At 35.6% G+C, this 19067-nt stretch overlaps 1 protein-coding gene across 1 annotated transcript in view; it reads left to right on the forward strand.

Annotated features, from left to right (window-relative positions):
- The first annotated feature begins 323 nt into the window (after positions 1-323).
- The window catches only part of SSBP4 (single stranded DNA binding protein 4), a 256151-nt gene continuing 237407 nt past the window's right edge, over positions 324-19067 (forward strand). The window contains exon 1 of the mRNA XM_072405033.1: positions 324-497. Within this exon, the coding sequence (XP_072261134.1) occupies positions 442-497 (56 nt within the window). The 5' untranslated portion in view covers positions 324-441. The remainder of the gene's footprint in view (positions 498-19067) is intronic.

Consider the following 19067-nt stretch of genomic DNA (forward strand, 5'->3'; position numbering starts at 1 on the left):
GTTATTATTAGTCTAAGTTATAGAATTAATGTTTTATTACATGTGTATTTTTTCTATTGTTTTAGACATAAAAGGTTTACTTATTAGCCTAAATAAATAAAATACAAAGCTTGTAGAAATCTTGCCTTGCACGTGCTTTTTTGGCATTGCCCTTTTAAGAGTAAAAAACACACACACACATACACATACACACACACACAATGTCATCAGGGTGGGAGGGATGAACGATTCCTGGAACAGCTGAACAAAAAAAAAAAAAAAAAAAGAAAAAGAAAAAAAAAAAAGCTCTGGCTGTTTCAAGATCCCCCATTAGAAAATGTGCGTGATTTGTGGCCAATGCTTCAGGGATGTAAAAAACTGAAGGGGTAGCTATGGAGATAGAGAGAGCATTGCTGGCTGCTTCCTTTGACAGGTGTTGAGTAGGAAAAGTCTGAAACAAGCATGTATGCCAAAGGGAAAGGATCCACTGTCCCCTCTGATAGCCAGGCAAGGGAAAAGTAAGTGTGAATCCATTGTAATGTTCACTGCATAGACCTCGCTGCTTTATTTCCATGCTCCTGAATGGGATGTTAGGAATAAAGTGCAGGGGATGGAGGTGAGGGGTCTGTGGATGATCCTGGGCACAGAGATCTGCTTTTCAATGCTGCAACTTTGTTATCCCATGCTAGGAGAATGTTACAACTTACAGCGACTGTCCCACATGTCCCCGCACACAGAAAGGACTTGGCTGTGACTGTGTTTCTTGCCCTGGGATATTGCAATATTGCATTGCTGATTAGTGATTTCAATGGTCTTTCCAGTGCATGCGATGGATGTGGGTGCTTTGTTGTAGTGCAGGCAACTTTTTTCACCAATGAACAACCTTCTCATCCTTATATTTGATCAAATAGCTGCTTGTGTTCTGTTGCTGGATATTAAATTGTATTGCAGTTTTCAAGGGATCCCACCAGATCACTTTAAGTTTCTGTGACTTTACTTTGTGTAGTATGTGCTTGTGTCTTATCTTATGTACAAGGTTAATATTATTAAATCTGCTGGTAATATAGGGAGCTAAACAAGGGTGACAGCTCTATTGTAACTTGTCATGGATGTTGAATAAAAAAGTTTTTCAGACATTGTTAATTTCTAAGGAAAGTTGGACAATTTACTTTCTTTCTGTGGTGTGTATATGGTTCCTCTTATAAAAGGTATTGCTTGTATTCCTTTAAATGTGTGCATTACTTGTTAGAAGGAAGAGATCTATTTGAATGATAATGATGAAGTCGGAATTGCTGATTTCATTATTTTAAATCTCCCTCCTGATTTTTGTTTCTTTTCATTGGAAGATACTATGCCAAGTTTACCTACCTATTGGAGCTCAATGTTAGAGTAGGCTGTGGTAATGTTTCTAAATTAAGTTGGCCAACTCTTATTCTGTTAAAGTTGTTGGCTTCCACTTTGCAACAGGATGCCCCCCACCGCACCCCCTCCCGCAACTACTTTCTAGCACAGCAAGGGATGCTCTTAGAGCCAGCTGTAACAATGACCTGCATCCTCATTGTGCTTCTTAGTCCCTTTAATACTTTATACACACGAATAAAACCCAGGACTTATCAAAAAAACATTGGCCCATCAGAGTTTAATGTGCCTACTTAATCTCTTTGTTTATGGTTTCAACATTTCCTGTATACTTAGGTTTACTACTCATTCATGAAATAAAATTATTGTTTTGTTGTGATTGTGGTAAGCATAAATTCCCATTTTAACACTATGTCAACATTCACACTTGCACTCTAATGCTACAGGTAATCCTAAATGATAACTCCTAAGTAAATACTGGCAATAAACTATAATGTATTTATTGGGAAGTTAAATATATGGCGAGTACAATCAGAGAGCCAATGATCACAAAATGTGTTTACCTTTTCCTATTGTTGTTGTTTTCTTATATGTGTGCCTTCAGCATGAGTTCAGCTTAGCTATATGCTTTAACCACCTGCAGTTAGTTCTTTTTATAACAGTGGGTGTTGATTTATATACAGTGAACGTTTTTCTGAGTGTACCAAAATATGCCTGGTACCTTTAAAAGCAAATGCTAAACTTTCGTAACTATCCGCTCTGTTAAAATAACCAAATTGTTTGGTGGTGTACAAGTCCCTGGTATTTACATGTTTACTATCTGACCTTCAAAATCAAGCAATGGATTATGGTATAATTAACTCCAAACACATTTTCTGGATACCTGGTTAATCAGATTGACCTGTTCAATTCCTATTTATAAACTGATAGTCTATTATTTCATTCATATTTACTAAAATGCTCCACCCGCATAAATAAAAGCAGCACAGATATTGTGATGCATGTTATATTCAATAAGGTGGTAATGTATGCTATGTATGTAATTATGTTTGCCATACAGAGACAAACTAACAGGAGACCTGTGGTCCATTCAAAGAATAGATCATCACTCCCCCAGAGTTCAAAGTTCTCACTGCATGCCTGCGTTTTGTGTTCTGTGTTGATATATTTTATATATGTAACCAAAGAAATTGTAGTTACCTTTTAAATGTAGAAAATGGATAACCACATTTTTTTTCCAGCAAACCGGAAACTCTGTTTAATCTCCAGGACTGTTATCACTTCTTTCTACACCTTAATGTTACCAAGTTATCATAAGTCATGCTTAGTTTGCTGATCAAACTTATAGATAATAGCATAAAACTTTCTAACAACAATAATGGGTAATTTTTTTTTGTATGGTGCAAACTGAGAAAGGTGACCTGATCAGTAGAAAGTAAGTAGAATTTTGTGTGTAAGTGTATTTTGAACTCCTAAAGTACACTGCATCCTTTGGCACTTGCATGATTGTTCACATTTAGTTAAGATCTATGCAGTCATTTTTAGCTGTATGATTGTCTCCTGACCCTGGGCTTGTTAAATTTAAAAAGCTTCATTTTGTAGAGATAATTTTTTAATATACTTATAATAATGTTTTCCTTATCACTTTTGTACAAATGCATTAGTCCATTGGACCATAACAAGGCATTTGAAAACTGGACAACCTCTGTGGATCCTGGTTCAGTGTTTACATGGCTTACTTCTATCTCTAGCTTAGATAAGGAAAAAAAAAAAGAAATCTGCTATACAGCATGTCTCTTTTTCATTCTGCAGCAGCTCTAAGCTTTTGAAACTGTCAAAAACTTTAAATGTAGCAATACAGCAGCTCAGAGGTATTCCATATTCCTTTGGTGTATCGATTGGCCTAAGGAATATTATTCCCCACATGTATGACTTGGGCACTACATTTCTGGGAGGACTACGTTGAGACACAAGTTTAATTTCAGGCATCCTCTTCTTTTTAGGTGACACTTATTAGGTTACCATTTACACTTTTTCATTCTGGTGCTTAATGTTCATTATGTCACCCATTCACATGTTTCATTGTCCACTGCACTAGAACTGCACCTACACCTTTTTTCTGTTGCAGTTCACCACAGCACACAGTAGTGTGTTATTTTAAATAAAAAGCACCATATTACACTATGGCATGTATCATGTAATTAATTGATTGCTACATAATATAGTGCTTTCTTGTTGGGGGATTCTCTGGATATTTTACTTCAGCAATGGACTGCAGTTTAAGGTTAACACATCACTGACAAACTTATTAATGTAAAAAAAATTACATTATTATCCAAAGACAGTCTAATTCCTGAAAACTTTTTGGCAAAATAAAATAGACATATAGTTTGAGCCACTGGATGGCACTGTTTATAAAATAAAAAATATGGTTAGCAGGTAGCAGCTTCCATACATTTTAAATGTGATAACTCAAGTTCTCTTTTTTAATAAAGTTGAAGATATGTGTTTACTAAATATTATCCACTGACAAATATCCAGACTATGGGAGTCTCCAAATTTTTTTCTATATATTTATTGTGAACCTTGGTTCTTCATCCCCTTCTACAAAGGAAAAAAGTAGTATTTTCCTAACTCCAGTTCTCAAGTCAGGTCTTGTATACAGATATATAAAAGCCTAACCTAAGTCAAAATGTTAGGGTTAGAACCTATGTGCAGTTTACATTGTGATGATTGTGTACCCGTTGGGGAAATTTCCCTTTACCTCCTGATCTTGTATATCACTAGGACATTTCTAATTAATCACAAAATAGAGCACAGTTTATGTTCCTAAAAAGCACACCACATGTTCCCACTATAGCCATGTACAGACGATAGATGGACGTCAGATTTGCTGTTGCTGTAAATGCAATTTGTGAATGTTTCCAGATGAATGAACGAGCACTGTTCAATGGAGAAGGAGGAAAACAAGCGAGTAGCACCCTGCTGTGCTCTCTTCCAAAGAAAAGCACATCTTTCCTGATTATATGAATCATCTCATGTGTGTACATAGCTTGAGTGACTTTGTCTAGATTTCAGATGATGTCATCAGGCTGCTGCAGACAGGAGGACTGTCTGCAGCAGCCTATATTATACTATAATATTGAGACTTATTATATTATTATTATTATACTATAATATTGAGACTTTAGAGGACTAAGCTGTATCAGACACATGTAAAATTGCCAAATATTGCAAACATGTCAGGCATTTAGAGCCGCCCCGTGTTCTGTGCACACTTCCTGTGTCATCTCAAGGACTAATTAGCTCTACCAGTTCTCCCAGAACAATTCTCCCTATTTTGTATAGATGGGGAGAGGGAAAAGTAACCAGCATTTTTTGTAATTGTAGTCTAACTATTTACTGCTTAGGTTTTTTGCTCTGACATATGCTTTGACAGTTTATAATATTTTTTTAATTAATGTATTTTTATATTCTGCATATCATTTTAACAGCTGCAGCCCACCATCTGCCATGAAAAGTTTGTTACTGTATCCTCTGCATGTATCATATTTCAAATGAAGGTTAATAAACAGATTGTAGACAGGAAGTGGTTAAATTTTTGTAGAAGTCATCAGAATGTTATGTAGTATTGTGGAATGACCACCAAAATAGCCTTCTTTGGTAGACATTTTATTTTAACATAAGCCTAGTCCAGACAGAGATTTTTCCCACAACATTTGCCCAGAGACAAGCTTTAGATGTTCTGGATACTAATTTTATAAGCAGTGATAAACTCCACCGACTCTTTAGAATCAGCATGCAAATCATTACATTAAACTAAGTATTGAGGTGCTGATGCCACCCCAATGGCAATAGGCAGAGAGATGTCCATGCATGAATAATAGCATGGTAGGACTAATCATGCAACATAGTTGGCAAAATAAAGCAACACCCTTGCAAATATTTTTTGTCATTGTTCTGAATATTGTAAAGGGGTGGGATTGGACAGGTTGTTGCACAAACATTTGACCGTGAGATGCAACATTTTGTTAAATAGATGCAACAATTTTTTGGAAGCCTGCAATGTGTGATCAAAAACCATGAAAACATAATTAGGAGTATAATGCTCTGATGGAGAAAACTCATTAACCTTTTATGTATACTGGGTCTGGTTCTCCTAAAGGCAGACCTGGATCAAGAGAGTAACTAGACTCTAGGTTGAGGACTTCACAACCTCACGTTTATTGTGAATAAAATTGAGAAACAAAGAAAAAGCAACAGTCATGCAGCTTACAAGATTCGTGCACCTTGGGGCTGTACGCACAAAGCAGCACCCTAAACCCATAGAAAGTAACCTTAGGTCACCACTCAAATGACACAATTACTGTTGGTCTTCCCAGCCTTATAAGTGTACTGCAGCAGATCTATCTGACTTTTCATGAATCACTATCATAATTATAGCTACAAATGAGGGATTCGTTTTAGACTAGAAATGTTCTTCCTTCCCAGATGAACAGAAATCATATATATCTATATGTTTACTGCCCTACCTTTAGTGAACCTGTATGTAAAATAGTGTCTGGCAAGTTAGTTACAGAAGAAATGACCATAACAGGACATGTGCTGTAAAGAGACTTTCCTTTATTAATATATTGGTCTCTCCAAAACACTGAATGAGAAAATAAATCTTATAATAATGAAATATATTTCTTTCATATGGTAAAATTTGGCTAAAACTTGTTTAAACGCACTTCTTTGGCTAAATTAAATAATTTGGAAAACAATTTATACTCATTATCTAAAATTACTTTTTCCAACATAAATAAACCAGAAATGGTATTTATGCAGGATTAAAATTTGCCCCCCAAGAGATCTTAAGTTAGATCTTATCTCAGCTTGTTGTAATATAATGCATATGAATTATTTACATATGAATGAACATTATTTGCATGTGATTGTATTTGTATACTTGTGTACTCTTCAAAATAGAGCTTTGACCACGGAGCTCCACAGGGAATAGTTAAGCCATGTGTGCGATCAGGTTTTTCATTCAGTTTGTACAGACAATATGTAGGCTATACCAGTGCATATTTACCATGAGGTGAATGACAGGGAGCAAGGAACCTTTGTTATTCTTTGATTTGTTCATACATTGCTTAACATTGGATTTGAGGGACAGGGGGCACATATTTCACTTTATTTAAACTGGTGCATTGGATTACATATGTGTTTTTGTCAATGATTGCATAAATGCTTAATACTAAGATACAGATCCTGTACAATAATGTATTTTTCTATATCAGGAAGCACTAGTAATGATTTGTTTATTTTACACTAAATTACCCAATATCAAGGTCTGTAAAATAAATGCTGGTCAACATTTAACCACTGCACAGCTTCATGCAGTCATATATATCCATAAACTTTGTATAACTTTAAATTTTATAGTTTCGTCTTATTTTTGTATAAAATACTCATATTTTTATGAAATCCTCAGAGCTCTGTCAGCTCTGCACAGAAATCAGTAAAATGTGTTCTGCTGATATCTAATGATTATTTTTCCCCTTTACTAGCTTTTTCGTTAAAGACACTCTGCCACCACATAAATAAAAATAAATAAATTTAAAAAATTTAAAAAACACTTTGATACATATTGGTCCTCTTGTCCACACTGGTGTGTTTAAGATATATCACTGCCTAATTGGCAGTTGACCCTTACATCTCTACAGAACTCAGAAGCATATAGTAATTGGCATTAGGATCCACAGCACAGTGGAGGACCCAGCATCTGACACATTCAGGATTGATGGGTATAAAGATTCTTTAGGCACTGGTATCTTTTGAATAGGGCTGAATTTTTAAAAACTGAAAAAGCATTCCCTAGGTTCTATTCACCTTTGTCTAGGTGGAGATAATGTCAGGCAGGTTGCAGAACACATTTTTTCAGTCCCTTCCCCAGTAATCACCTATACAGTAACACTGCAACTTTGTATTAAGGTAATAGGCCACATGTTCATGACATCTCTAGGCCAGTTTCTTAGGCTATGTACAGATGATTCTCGTCCAAAAATCACCTCAGGGCTAGTATCAGACAAGAATGTGGCATGTGTACAGCAGTCGTCCGACCACGATCTGCACTGGCGGATCAACAAATGACCAATGATCATAATACAAGTTTTCCCCCTCCCTCTTCATAAAGGCAGATTGGCGCTGTACGTACAGCGCTCGTTCAGTCTTTTGTCGTTGGAAAGGATCGTGAAAGATCTTTACCTACAACAATTATTTGAATGTGTGTATGTAGTCTTAGAAAGTGGATGAATGTCCTGTAAAACACTTTAACTAAGATAGTTCTATAGTAATAGAGGAAAAAGTAGGTGAAAAAAGTGTTGGTAGTGGTGGGTAGGTGGTGTGTATTGTGATTTCTGTAAGGGTTAATAAATAGCTACAAGTGACACATGTTCACTCATGCAATTAGTATGAAAATATATAGCTGATGAATAAATCTTATTATCCCTTCCAATCAAATTGTGGCAAAAAATGTGTATTGGAGGACAGATTGAAGTTTATCTAAGCTCAAAACCAAAATTGTAATATTAATATAATAAATGTGATGACTGCATTTGTTTTATTTTCTATTAATTTTTCTCTTGTAAACACACTTCCTAGACTATGCATGTGTATGTATGTGTATATATATATATATATATATATATATATATATATATATATACATATGTATTTATATATAATCCTTTTGGGCTCATTTTGTTTTAAAAATCAGACAGCAGATTTATAACATTGTATGGGTCATTTGCTTGGTTGATGGATATCCTGTATAGATAAATATTCACCTGTAGCATTGCTATATTTTGTTTTTGTATTACTTTAATTATTTTATTTAGTGAGCCAGACACCTTTTGTAAGTTTTTGTTTGAAATTATAGAGATATCCAGTTCACCTACACAATAAAAATTACAGTAGGATTGTGTTAAAAGCTAGAATTTCTTTTCCAATACGCCTTAAGCCCTTCTTATATTTTCCACACAATGGGGGACAAATCATTTTTAACAAGGGATATTTTCTACTGTTCAAGAGATTTTTTTCACCCTGTGCACAAAACAAAACATATTACATACACATGGTTTAAAACAGCAGGCTGGCAATGGGCCCATAGTTGGAATTGCGGGTTGGAGGCTATCTATCATTCTGACTGTTTACAGGGGCTAGTTATTATTAAGTTCATAATGTTCATAAACAGGATAGATATATATACATGTCCTAATATTTTGTGTTGTCCAGATTTGCATTACTTTTGTGCTAAGATCTTGTATTGATGATGGGAGAATGGGGATTCTTCTCCGGCACTTTCCACAGATTCCTAATAGGGTTCCTAAGATCTGGACTCCATGTACAAAAAAATGATGTTTCATGCTCCCTAGACCACTCTTACCAGTTTGAGCTCATATAATCCTGGCATTTTGGAATATGCCCACACCATCAGAAAAATAAAAACTCCATTGATGGAAAAAAATGGTCATTCAGTATATTCAGGTTATCACTGACCTCACTTTTGAGCACATATCATTGCTGAACCTGGACCTGACCTATTTAGGATGTAAATAGGGTGATTTTCCTAGCAGAATGCAGTCAGTAATAAAAACCTTGTAGGGAATATAACTCATAACTATTGTAGTTTAACAAAGAGACATGCAGAGTGCAAATGACTATGGTATTGTGCCTTCCTACAGCTGATCTTTTACCCAGCACATACCATGCCCTTTCTCTTAGTGGAGGTGATCATGGTGGAGGCAGGTCTTAGCTTCCCCATGTCAAAGCCTCCAGCAAATAGAACAGTAAGTAGTAAAAATATGCTTTCATCAATTCTCACAAGAATACTCACAATTCTCATAAGATAGTCAAAGTCAGGTGTGCCTTGGATCTCACACTACAGATTCACAGCTATGTGAATCCCTGTGTAAGTTCAGGTACACTTAACTTGAAGCTCAGTTATCCTGTTTGGCATCTTCTAGCAAACCTATCTACCACCTCCCCTTCACAGATGCATGATTCTCAAGATCCACTCACTACAGTTCAAACATAAGTGTACATCCAGCCCTGCTTAGATCTGTATGTTACAGCCCCATACAAATCTCTGGGGTTATAATGCACAGGTCTGACCTGGACACTGAAGACAAACAGCAGAATCTTTGTTTGAATTTTGGTAAGTATTCATCCATGGAGAGATAGGTTTGGTTAGTTTAGCTCAGGAGAAGGGGGAAAACATGATAAGTACACTTTGTCATAAAATCCTGTTATCCTTTAACCCTTTACTGCCCTGCTGTATGTTTGTGTATAATGGAGGGGGCAGCACAGGAATGATATCAAACTCCCAGCTACTACAGCAGCCAGGAATTTATTTACATTTTCTCTTCCAGATGCCAGCTGTGAGCAGCAGAAGTGGATAGTTATGTGCGCTAAATCTAATTTTAGTGTATTATTTAACGTAAATGTAGGTTTGGCAAACAGTAGCTGCTTTTAGAAAACATCATGGAAGTAATATTAAGGAATAAAATGTGCATTTTGCATATGTGAAAAAAAAACAACAAACTCCCTGGCAGCAAAAGGGTTAAGAGTTCTCAAATCAGGAAGAAACATGCATGATGTCAGTTTAGGTTTTTTTTTTTTTTTGTTTACAGATATGTTTTATTACCCTGTTTGGGTGTTGTTCATCTAAATCTGTAACTAAATTTAGTGAACATTCAGTAGCATAGCCTCTGAATACTGGATAATGTGTTCCAAGTTTTATTGGGAAAGAACAAAACGCGTACAGACGTCATATTAAACAAGTGCTAGGAGAGTGGTGGGCGGTAACTAGTGATTCAGAAGTCAACAAGCTTATTCATGAGAATACTTTTCTTCACATCATATGAGTCAAAAGAAATGTGGAGAGATTGATTCTTGCAACTTTTTTGCATTGTATTGTTTAGCTGTTTTGTTCTTTCTATTTTAAATAACTTGCTACTTGCAAAAAACATATGCAAAAATGGATCTATGATACAGAATTCACTACCAATAGAATTTATCTTCCCACTACTAATTTTCAATTTCAAATTGAAGCTAAATTGAATTTACATTAGGTTAAAAAAAGACATGTCAATCAAGATCAATTACTAGGGAAATAAAAATATACTAGATAAAAACCCTATATAAATAATTGATCCAGCGGATCAATTTGCTCTAACAGGAAAAAACCCTTCACCTGATTCTGTGAGGCAATGAGATGTTTCCAAGATCAACAATATCTGTTATCTTTACTTTAAAGCTTTAAGTTAAGTTGTGTGCTTCTAGAAAAGCATTTTGCTTTTTCTTTAAGCAATCTTTAGTGCTTGTTAAAATTCCTGAGGGAACCTATTCCACATTTTCACAGACCTTACAGTGAAGAATCCCTTCCTAATCTTTAGATTAAATTTCTATTCCTCCAGACACAAAGCGTGCCACCTTGTCCATTGTAATGACCCTAAGGTGAATAATTGGAAGAAGAGTTCACTTTATGGACCATTTATATATTTACACAGGGTGATCATATGCCCCTTAAACATCTCTCCTCAAGGAAGAATAGATTCAGTTCAACTAATCTCTCCTCAAAACTGAGCTCAATGTTCAAAAAGCTGGACTTTCAAGGGCTTAGCTTACTAAGTTAAAAAAAAAATCACATAAGAACATTTTATTTCAACAAATCAAGACATTTCATAATAAAAAAATTATGTTGGCATTAAAAAAACTATGGTTAGTAGATCTCAATGATTCATACAATTTATATGGTTTGAAACAATAAATCACCCCTCCAGAGGAAGACTCTCACAAATTAAATGCACAGTGGAGGGGGTAAAGGATAATTCAACGCATTTCACAGCGATTTTAGCTGCTTCCTCAGGAATGAATAGCAGAGATCATATCCACATTTATACCAATCTTGAACAAAAATAGAACAATAAGAAACAAGCTAACAAAATAGAACCTATATCATTATTATAGAAAAATATAATCAATAATTTTCAAACAAAATATACTAACAAAGGTTGGACAACAGGATAGAACATGTGGTTCAGTATTTATCTATGTATACCATATATCTGACGATCCTGGAAGTGCAGGCACGACAGGAAACTATTGGGTTTATCCATAATAAATTAAGAGTTTCTTAAGAACTTTACATTTGTTTATAAAGATCATTGATCAAACATAAAACAAAAATTGTTCTCAAAATAATTATATATGATGGTCCCTATAATTTAACAGCCAAATTGACAATGGCCTGAAGATATGAGTAGTTAATGAATAATATAAATGAATATAAATATCATACCATTCCATAAATAGATACAGATATAATAAATACAGGGATTTTTAAATATAGGGACATTGGCTAGTCTGGCTAGTATTGGTGGTTAATATCAACACCAGGTTGATACTAGCCTACAATTATAGATGTCTAAAATTTTATTAGGTAGAGGGAAATTATAATAGCAACTATAAGTAAAAAATTAAGTATAATGATGAACCCAGAACGGATTTTTTACCATCTAATCTGGGTGTTAAAAAAATATACAGATAGTCCTCGAGTTAAGGATATCCGACATATGGATGACTCCTAGATACAAACGGGGCTTCCCTGCTAGTTTGTGTGCAGGACAGAGGTTTGGAGGGGATCAGTTTCCATGACTTGCAGAAGAAATCTTTTGCCAAACACAGCTAAGAATGAGCTCCTCTGCATGGTCTTGTAACTCTTTAATGACCAAGACAAACTCTGCAGTTGTATCTTTTTGCCTATCAAATCACAGCTTGCTCCAGAAGTTATGAATGTCTAAGCTCCATAAAGTTTTGCTTTGTTTGTGATTATCTCACAGTAATGATTGACACAACGCTGCCTAATAATATGTCGAGACAAACATCTGTCCTAATTGCATTTAATAAAATAATGTACCTGGTCCACTTACATACAAATTCACCTAAATACAAGTAAAGAACAAACCTACAGTCCCTATCTCCCTCTGCACCACAGGGAGTATCTGTAGTACATAAAATGTAACTAAAAACCTCAAATAAAAAGATGTATTATGTTACTGCAAAAAGAAAATACTTGTCATGAAAGGAGGGCCACTCTTAAGTACTCCTGATAATAGAAACCATCCAAATAAAGATTAATCCAAGAGTAGGAGATGAAAAGCCCAAACTGTAGGAAGTATAAATGCCCAAATAGATCTTGAATCGTGTCCAGGAATGACTGCACCCCCAACAGAGCCTTATATAGCAATGGCAGCATAGAAACAAAATCAAACAAGCATCCAAGTGCGGGGCACAGGAAGTGATGTCATGCAAGTGAATGCAATCATGCGTTCCAATACCTGGAAGTAACAACTCTGGGCTGGTATTGTATGAAAAAGAAGCCTAGAGGGTTCTCTATCGATGCAAATGGAGAAAGCCAACCTAAATTAGGTAAATATAGACGAAAATTCTTAATGGACACAGAACAAGGTACATTACCAAATTTACATTACTAGATTTAAAGATTTAAAACCTAAAACTAGATTTAAAACCTGTTTACCTCTTCTTTAAAGGAGAGTAAATTTGTTTGACAGCTTCGGTCTTTCATAAATCCATGCTGACTATCACTTATAATAATATTTTATAGCAGAAACCCCTCTATGTGGTTCTTTATCAAACTCTCTAGATCCTTCCAACTATAGAAAATAAACTTAATAGTCTTTAGTTACTTGGGAAGAATTTTGCTCCCTTTTTAACGATAGAAGCCACATTTGCCTTACGCCAATCCATTGGTTCATTGCCAGTGCTTAAAGAGTCTCTAAAAAGAAGTAGATTGAGAAACCATGGCTTTGAAATAACTGAGCTCAGCTCTTTGAGGACATGACTTAGATGCAATCCATCAGGTCCTGGTGCTTTATCAAACCTAACTTTAACCAACCTTCTCAATCATCTACATTTTGAGCCATTGTGGCTCATTTAAGGCAGTGACTTTGCTATTAGCAATTTGGACTTGAGATCTACCATTTTCCTTTGTGTACACAGAAATAAAAAAAAAGTTTTAGTAAATCCGCTTTTTCTTTATCTCCAGTTATTAACCCTGAGACATGTAGGTTTAAATTTTAGCCTCCTAAACTTAATACCCACTTGAATATGTTTTGCACTGTGTTTGTGTCAAACAGACTGGAAATATTCCAATTTCTGCTCTGTGTTCTTTGAGGACAAAATATTCAGTCCAAGTCATAGAGAGCCACCCTTATTAGAAAATTTGCTCTCTTAAGATTGAATGTTTTTATCTTTCCTGTTTTTGCTTCCTGTTTACAACATTAAACAAAATCATATTATGGGCACTGCTACCCAAATTTTCTTTTATATGCACATTTCTTATAAGCTCTGCTTTAGGTGCAAACTATTTTTGTCTTATAGGTTGTACCCCAATTTAAAGTCAGCCCAGTGCTCCAACAATACAAACCTTTCCCTTTTTACACGTGAGCCATGTGTTTAGCTGTTTAAGCTCCCACTGATTTTCCTATGTTGCACATGACACAGGCAATATTTCAGAGAATCCAACCTTGGAAGTCCTTCCCTTCAACTTTAGTTCTTTAAACTGATTTTTAAAGATCCTCCATTTTCCATCTATCCTGGTATTGGTTCCAACATGGAACATTTTTCCACTTTGTCCATGCCAAACCCTGGCACCAGGGAGGCAGCAAACCATTCGGCTGAAGCCGTCGGGGCGACAAACTATTGTATCAGTCCTCCTGGTAATAGAATACTCTATGACAACCAATTGTCTACACCTTCCTGCATTGTCTTTCCTCTGATACTAGATGGGCTGCTCTCCTGGCTGTTAAGGGTAGCAGTAACATCTAGGGCTGCCACTTCTGTGTTTTTCCACCTTCACAAACCTTTGTAAATTTTTTAGGGTGCTCAAACACAGTGCTGGCATTCCTTTTCTGAGAGCCCCAACCACTCCCTCTAACTACAGTAATTCAGTTACCTACCTGTTTGTCCTGATTCATCTCTTCACCCTCCACATCTCTCCCATTAACTACCTGCTCAGTGAGCAGGAGACGCCTCTCAAGTGGATTCAGTGATTTCAGTGTTGCAATAGGCTCTACCAGATCTCTAATGCTAGATTCCAGAAGGGTGACTTGCTCACATCTGTCACAGAAGTATTCACCTTGGAGCTGTTGCTCCATTTGAGGATACATATGGCAGAATGTGACCTGAACAAGACCTTCAACTTTGCTGCCACTCATATTCCAAGTTACAATATATATATTATAATTTCCGGGAGTTAAAAAAGGTTACTTACAGTTTGTAGATTCTTTAAAGAATAATCTCCTTTAGTTTTCAACTCCTGTGTTTTTTTAACTTCACTTATTCAGAGCCACTTGTTTCACAAGCCACAAGTGAGCAAGACTTGAAACTTAAAATTTGAGTGATTGCTAAGTTCTAGATTTGTATTTCTGTGTTTTATCAATGGTTTTATTTCTGTTGTTCCCTGTAAGTAAGCCTATTTGTGTATAGAACCAAAATAAGATTTTAGTCTGTTTTTGACAGTTACATTAGACTATTAATTGCCAACTGTCCATATAAGTTACCTTACCTGCCTTTGTTCCAATGCAATTTCATCTGTGTAAAAAATCACAACAACGTGTTATTTCACAGTATAAGTAGTACTGATAACCTGAAATAAATAATGGTTGTTTTGTCCAGTTTGGAGGGACAACTATACAAGTGAATAAAAACATTCTGATGCTAACATACAGTGTATTTGCCATACAGAATCTCTCTGTCTTGATTTCTATTAGAAGACAGAATCCCTAAATAATTATTCTTCTCACTGTGATCTGAGTGTAATGCACTTTTAAGCAGAGCTGACTCTGGTATGATCAAGAAAATATTTCAGGTAGTTCTTTTAAACAGGATTCTGTTCCTATAGGTAATAATATTGTAACACATCTATAGGAGCATCAAGGTCGTTTTGACTTTGATTTTCCTTTAATCTAATGAAAAAGTTGGATTTTCCTATTTTGAATGCAGTGTATACATTGCTTTTCTTTTTCAATGCCAATTGCAGTTTCTGTAAGTACTGAAAAATACTGCTGATCTTGATCCAAATCCAGTATGTGTGCAACTTTCTGTGTAGTAAAATGAAATATCAGTGGGGTTTTTACAGTGGCTGCCTCTTTTTTTCTACAGTAAACCATCTGACCACCAGACAACACAACAACTAATTAGTCATTGACTAGATACGCTAATATAATGCTTTCCCTGTTTAAGAATCCATGATCAAGCAGGCCAATTTTGCAGAAAGGTCCCTTCTGAAAAAATGCCGCCTGCCTGCCTGATTGCTTGGGATATCTGGAAAAAAGAGCATGCTGGGAATGAATGAACACCTGCACAAGAATTATATCATTCCAGCCCATCAAATTAAAATATCTGTAACCCCTACGTTGGTGGTCTTCAGTAGTAATGCTCCTAAATTAGTGTATATTGCAGAAAAAATGCAGCTGTATTAGTGGAAATAAAACATGGCCCTGAGTTAGTGGTCACTGGAAATAAAAATATCCATGTGGAAGTAAACCATGCTCCACAGGCCTGCATGCATAATAAATACACCTGCATCTAAGATTATTAGGAGCAAATTAAAAAAAGACTTTATCAATGGGGGAAAAATGCAATAGTGTCAGTGGAAAAAAAAAAAAAGGAAATGTTAGTGGGCAGAATGGTACCCTGCGTCAGAACCCTGTGTCAATGGGAGGAATAGTCCAAGATATTACTAATTCCAATGCATTCCTTACAAGCTTGCAAGCATATCAGGAACCAATCAGGAACTTAAATAAACCACTAAGGGATCATTAGTAATCTATAGTATAGCAAGAGCATTACCAAGCACAGTTCCTTATGGACAGCAGATCATTGGCCAATAAATGCTCTACTGTGCTTCCTCTGTATTCAGTTCTTCTGTCACTAAGAGGAAATGATCCTCTTTGTCACTATTTTGCAGTTCTGAAAAGTAATAGTTTTAACAGACTAAGGTTTTAGTGTTATTGTTTATACAAATGCAAGGACCTAAAACAAATGCTGGTCTCTGAAATGTCCAATGTCATTAATATGTATGAGGCCAGCATCTTATGCATCTGTTTTTATACTCCATAGTCATGTTATTAAGGGTCCCTCTGAAAGTGTGAAGGTGTTATTGTTTGCTGTGTCCTGCTGGGGGATAACCTTCACATCCTGTCTTGGAAATGAAACAGGAATTGAGAGTGGAAACTTCTAAAAATGTTGCGTTTGCATACAATACAATGAAATAAAAAATAAGTTGGGTAAAAAAAGCTTACTCACTGACATTTAGATGTTTTTTTTTCTTCAGCTTTAGTTTTTATCAGCTTATTTTCAGACCAAATCATCATTTTTTTAAAGTAGGGTCTAAAAAAAAAAACATTTGAAAAACATTTTTCTTTTTTTTTCTAAGTTGGGTAAATAGGACATAATTCAACAAGCATTAATTCAAAAGCAGAGTTTGTTTATATACATTTGGCACTATTTTTACATGTGATGTTGAAACAGCCCTGCTTTTTTTGTGCTCATTAGCTGGAGATCATAATGGTGAATAATTATATTGCTTTGTATACTGCCCTGTCTACACATCTTTTTGTTTTACTATTGTAAAATTGATCTGAGCAATCAGTATTCTTGTTTTGTTGGACTTAGCTGCCTTGACTGAGTCTGGGTTTTAAGTACAATATTCCTTCTACCTTAATAAAAAGTGTAATACGGTATTGTTGTGTGTTGTATTTTAATATGTTTATAAAGGTCTGTTATACCTATTTGTGAACAGCTACTTATTATTGTGTTTAGCGCAAGATAGCCTTATATATATATATCTTCTATTTAACCTACTCTTAGTTTGTGCATTTCTTTATAAACGTCCTATAGTTGGGAACTCAAATAGTTAAATAGTCAATAGTTAAAGTCAAATAGAGATCACTCTAATTAGAGGTACTTTGATGGAGCAGCAACGTGTTACATGGATTTGCAAATGTATGCAACAAAAACCTCTGTAACTAACCTGGGATACTACCAGTAAAACTACTTTGTAAAAGCTAAAGTTTAGTTTACATATAGTTTTCCTCCCCGGTTACATCCTTTCCTTCTTCATCAACATGCTAAAGAAAATTTTTATGCTTTTCCATACATTCCATATCATTACATACCTTGTTTAGACCCAGTGACAAAATCACTGGATCTCTGTCTTTCTCATAATTTAGTAATTTAGGCAGATCATGGTTAGTGGAAGGGATCGGCAAGATATTTTTTTCTATTTTGCAGCACCCTGCCTCAGTACTCCTTTAAAAAGCCCCGGGCTCTAATTAATATTAGGATTTCAATAGCGCCAGCATATTACATAGTGCTGTACATTAAATAGGGGTTGCAAATGACCGAAAGATACAGATGGTGACACAGGAGGAGGAGAGGACCCTGCCCCAAAGAGCTTACAATCTTGGAGGTTGGGGAAGTATCACACAATAGGAGGGGGGATATGGAGTGGTGGGAGTAGTGAAGGTTTTAAAATACAGAAGAAGATATGTAGGCAAGTTCGAAAATGATATCATATAAAAGAAGCTCTTTTAAATGAGCAGAAAGTAGGAGCAAGCCGAATAGGACGAGGAAGACCATTCCACAGAGTTGGAGCAGCTCTAGAAAAGTCTTGGAGTCTATGTGACGAGGTTATGAGCAAAGAGAGCGGCTAGGGGTGTATTTTTCTATCAGGTAAGAAAGGTAAGTGGGACAGGAACTGTGGATGCAAGCAGTGACCGGGCTCTTGAAAAAAAGTTTTTTAAATATGTGGTAAAATGCGGTTGATGTCAGTTTGGAGTAGAGGGCATTTCTTGGCAGGCTACATTTGCATGCAGACTGTTCTAGATAACACTCACGTGATGCCAAGCTTATAGTGATTGAAAGAACTAAAATTTAATAAATGACAGTTGGGGTGGAGACAATAAGGATGGGGGGGAAAGGTCCAGATGTCCTAGATATCCCCCAGCCAGTGGACAGATTCTACTTGACTTGCTGCAGCTTGTAAAGGAAAGGAGCATGTACAACTGGGCAAGACTATAGGTTGGAGATAAGGCTGGAGTTCTGCTTTAGGTATGCTTTCTGCATTTTTTTTTGAGGGACTGGTATTTTTATGTTGTCCTGCTTGTGTGGACCTTATGTTTTTTGCTTTTTTTTTTTTTTAAAGACAACTTTATTGAGAGTTTTTCAAGTACAAACAATACGGTCATTACAACAAAACAATAAAAAATAAAAAATTACAAAACAAACAAAAAAACAGGATAACAAATCATATTTGCTTGTTTTTAATGATCTGATCAGCCAAGGAATGTTGTGTTCATGTTTAAGATCCAACTAAGATGTAGGATTGAGAAACAAATAAGTAATATTATAAATTATTGTTTTGGCGCATTAAGAACAGGATTGTCTTCTCCATCAGAAGCTTGTGTATTTACTCAAAAATCTTCATAGAAAGTTACAGCGGCAATGCAATATGAATACATAGGTGTAAATATGTGTATGTGTGTGTGGTGATGCCCGATGGATGTGAAGTCTCCCAATATAGTTTAAAATGCAATATATAACATCCCATACATTCAAATATGGACCTACATACAGAAATAAAGAACAAAAACAAT

Source organism: Pyxicephalus adspersus, chromosome 3 (assembly GCF_032062135.1).
Source record: "Pyxicephalus adspersus chromosome 3, UCB_Pads_2.0, whole genome shotgun sequence".
Classification (NCBI taxonomy): Eukaryota; Metazoa; Chordata; class Amphibia; order Anura; family Pyxicephalidae; genus Pyxicephalus; species Pyxicephalus adspersus.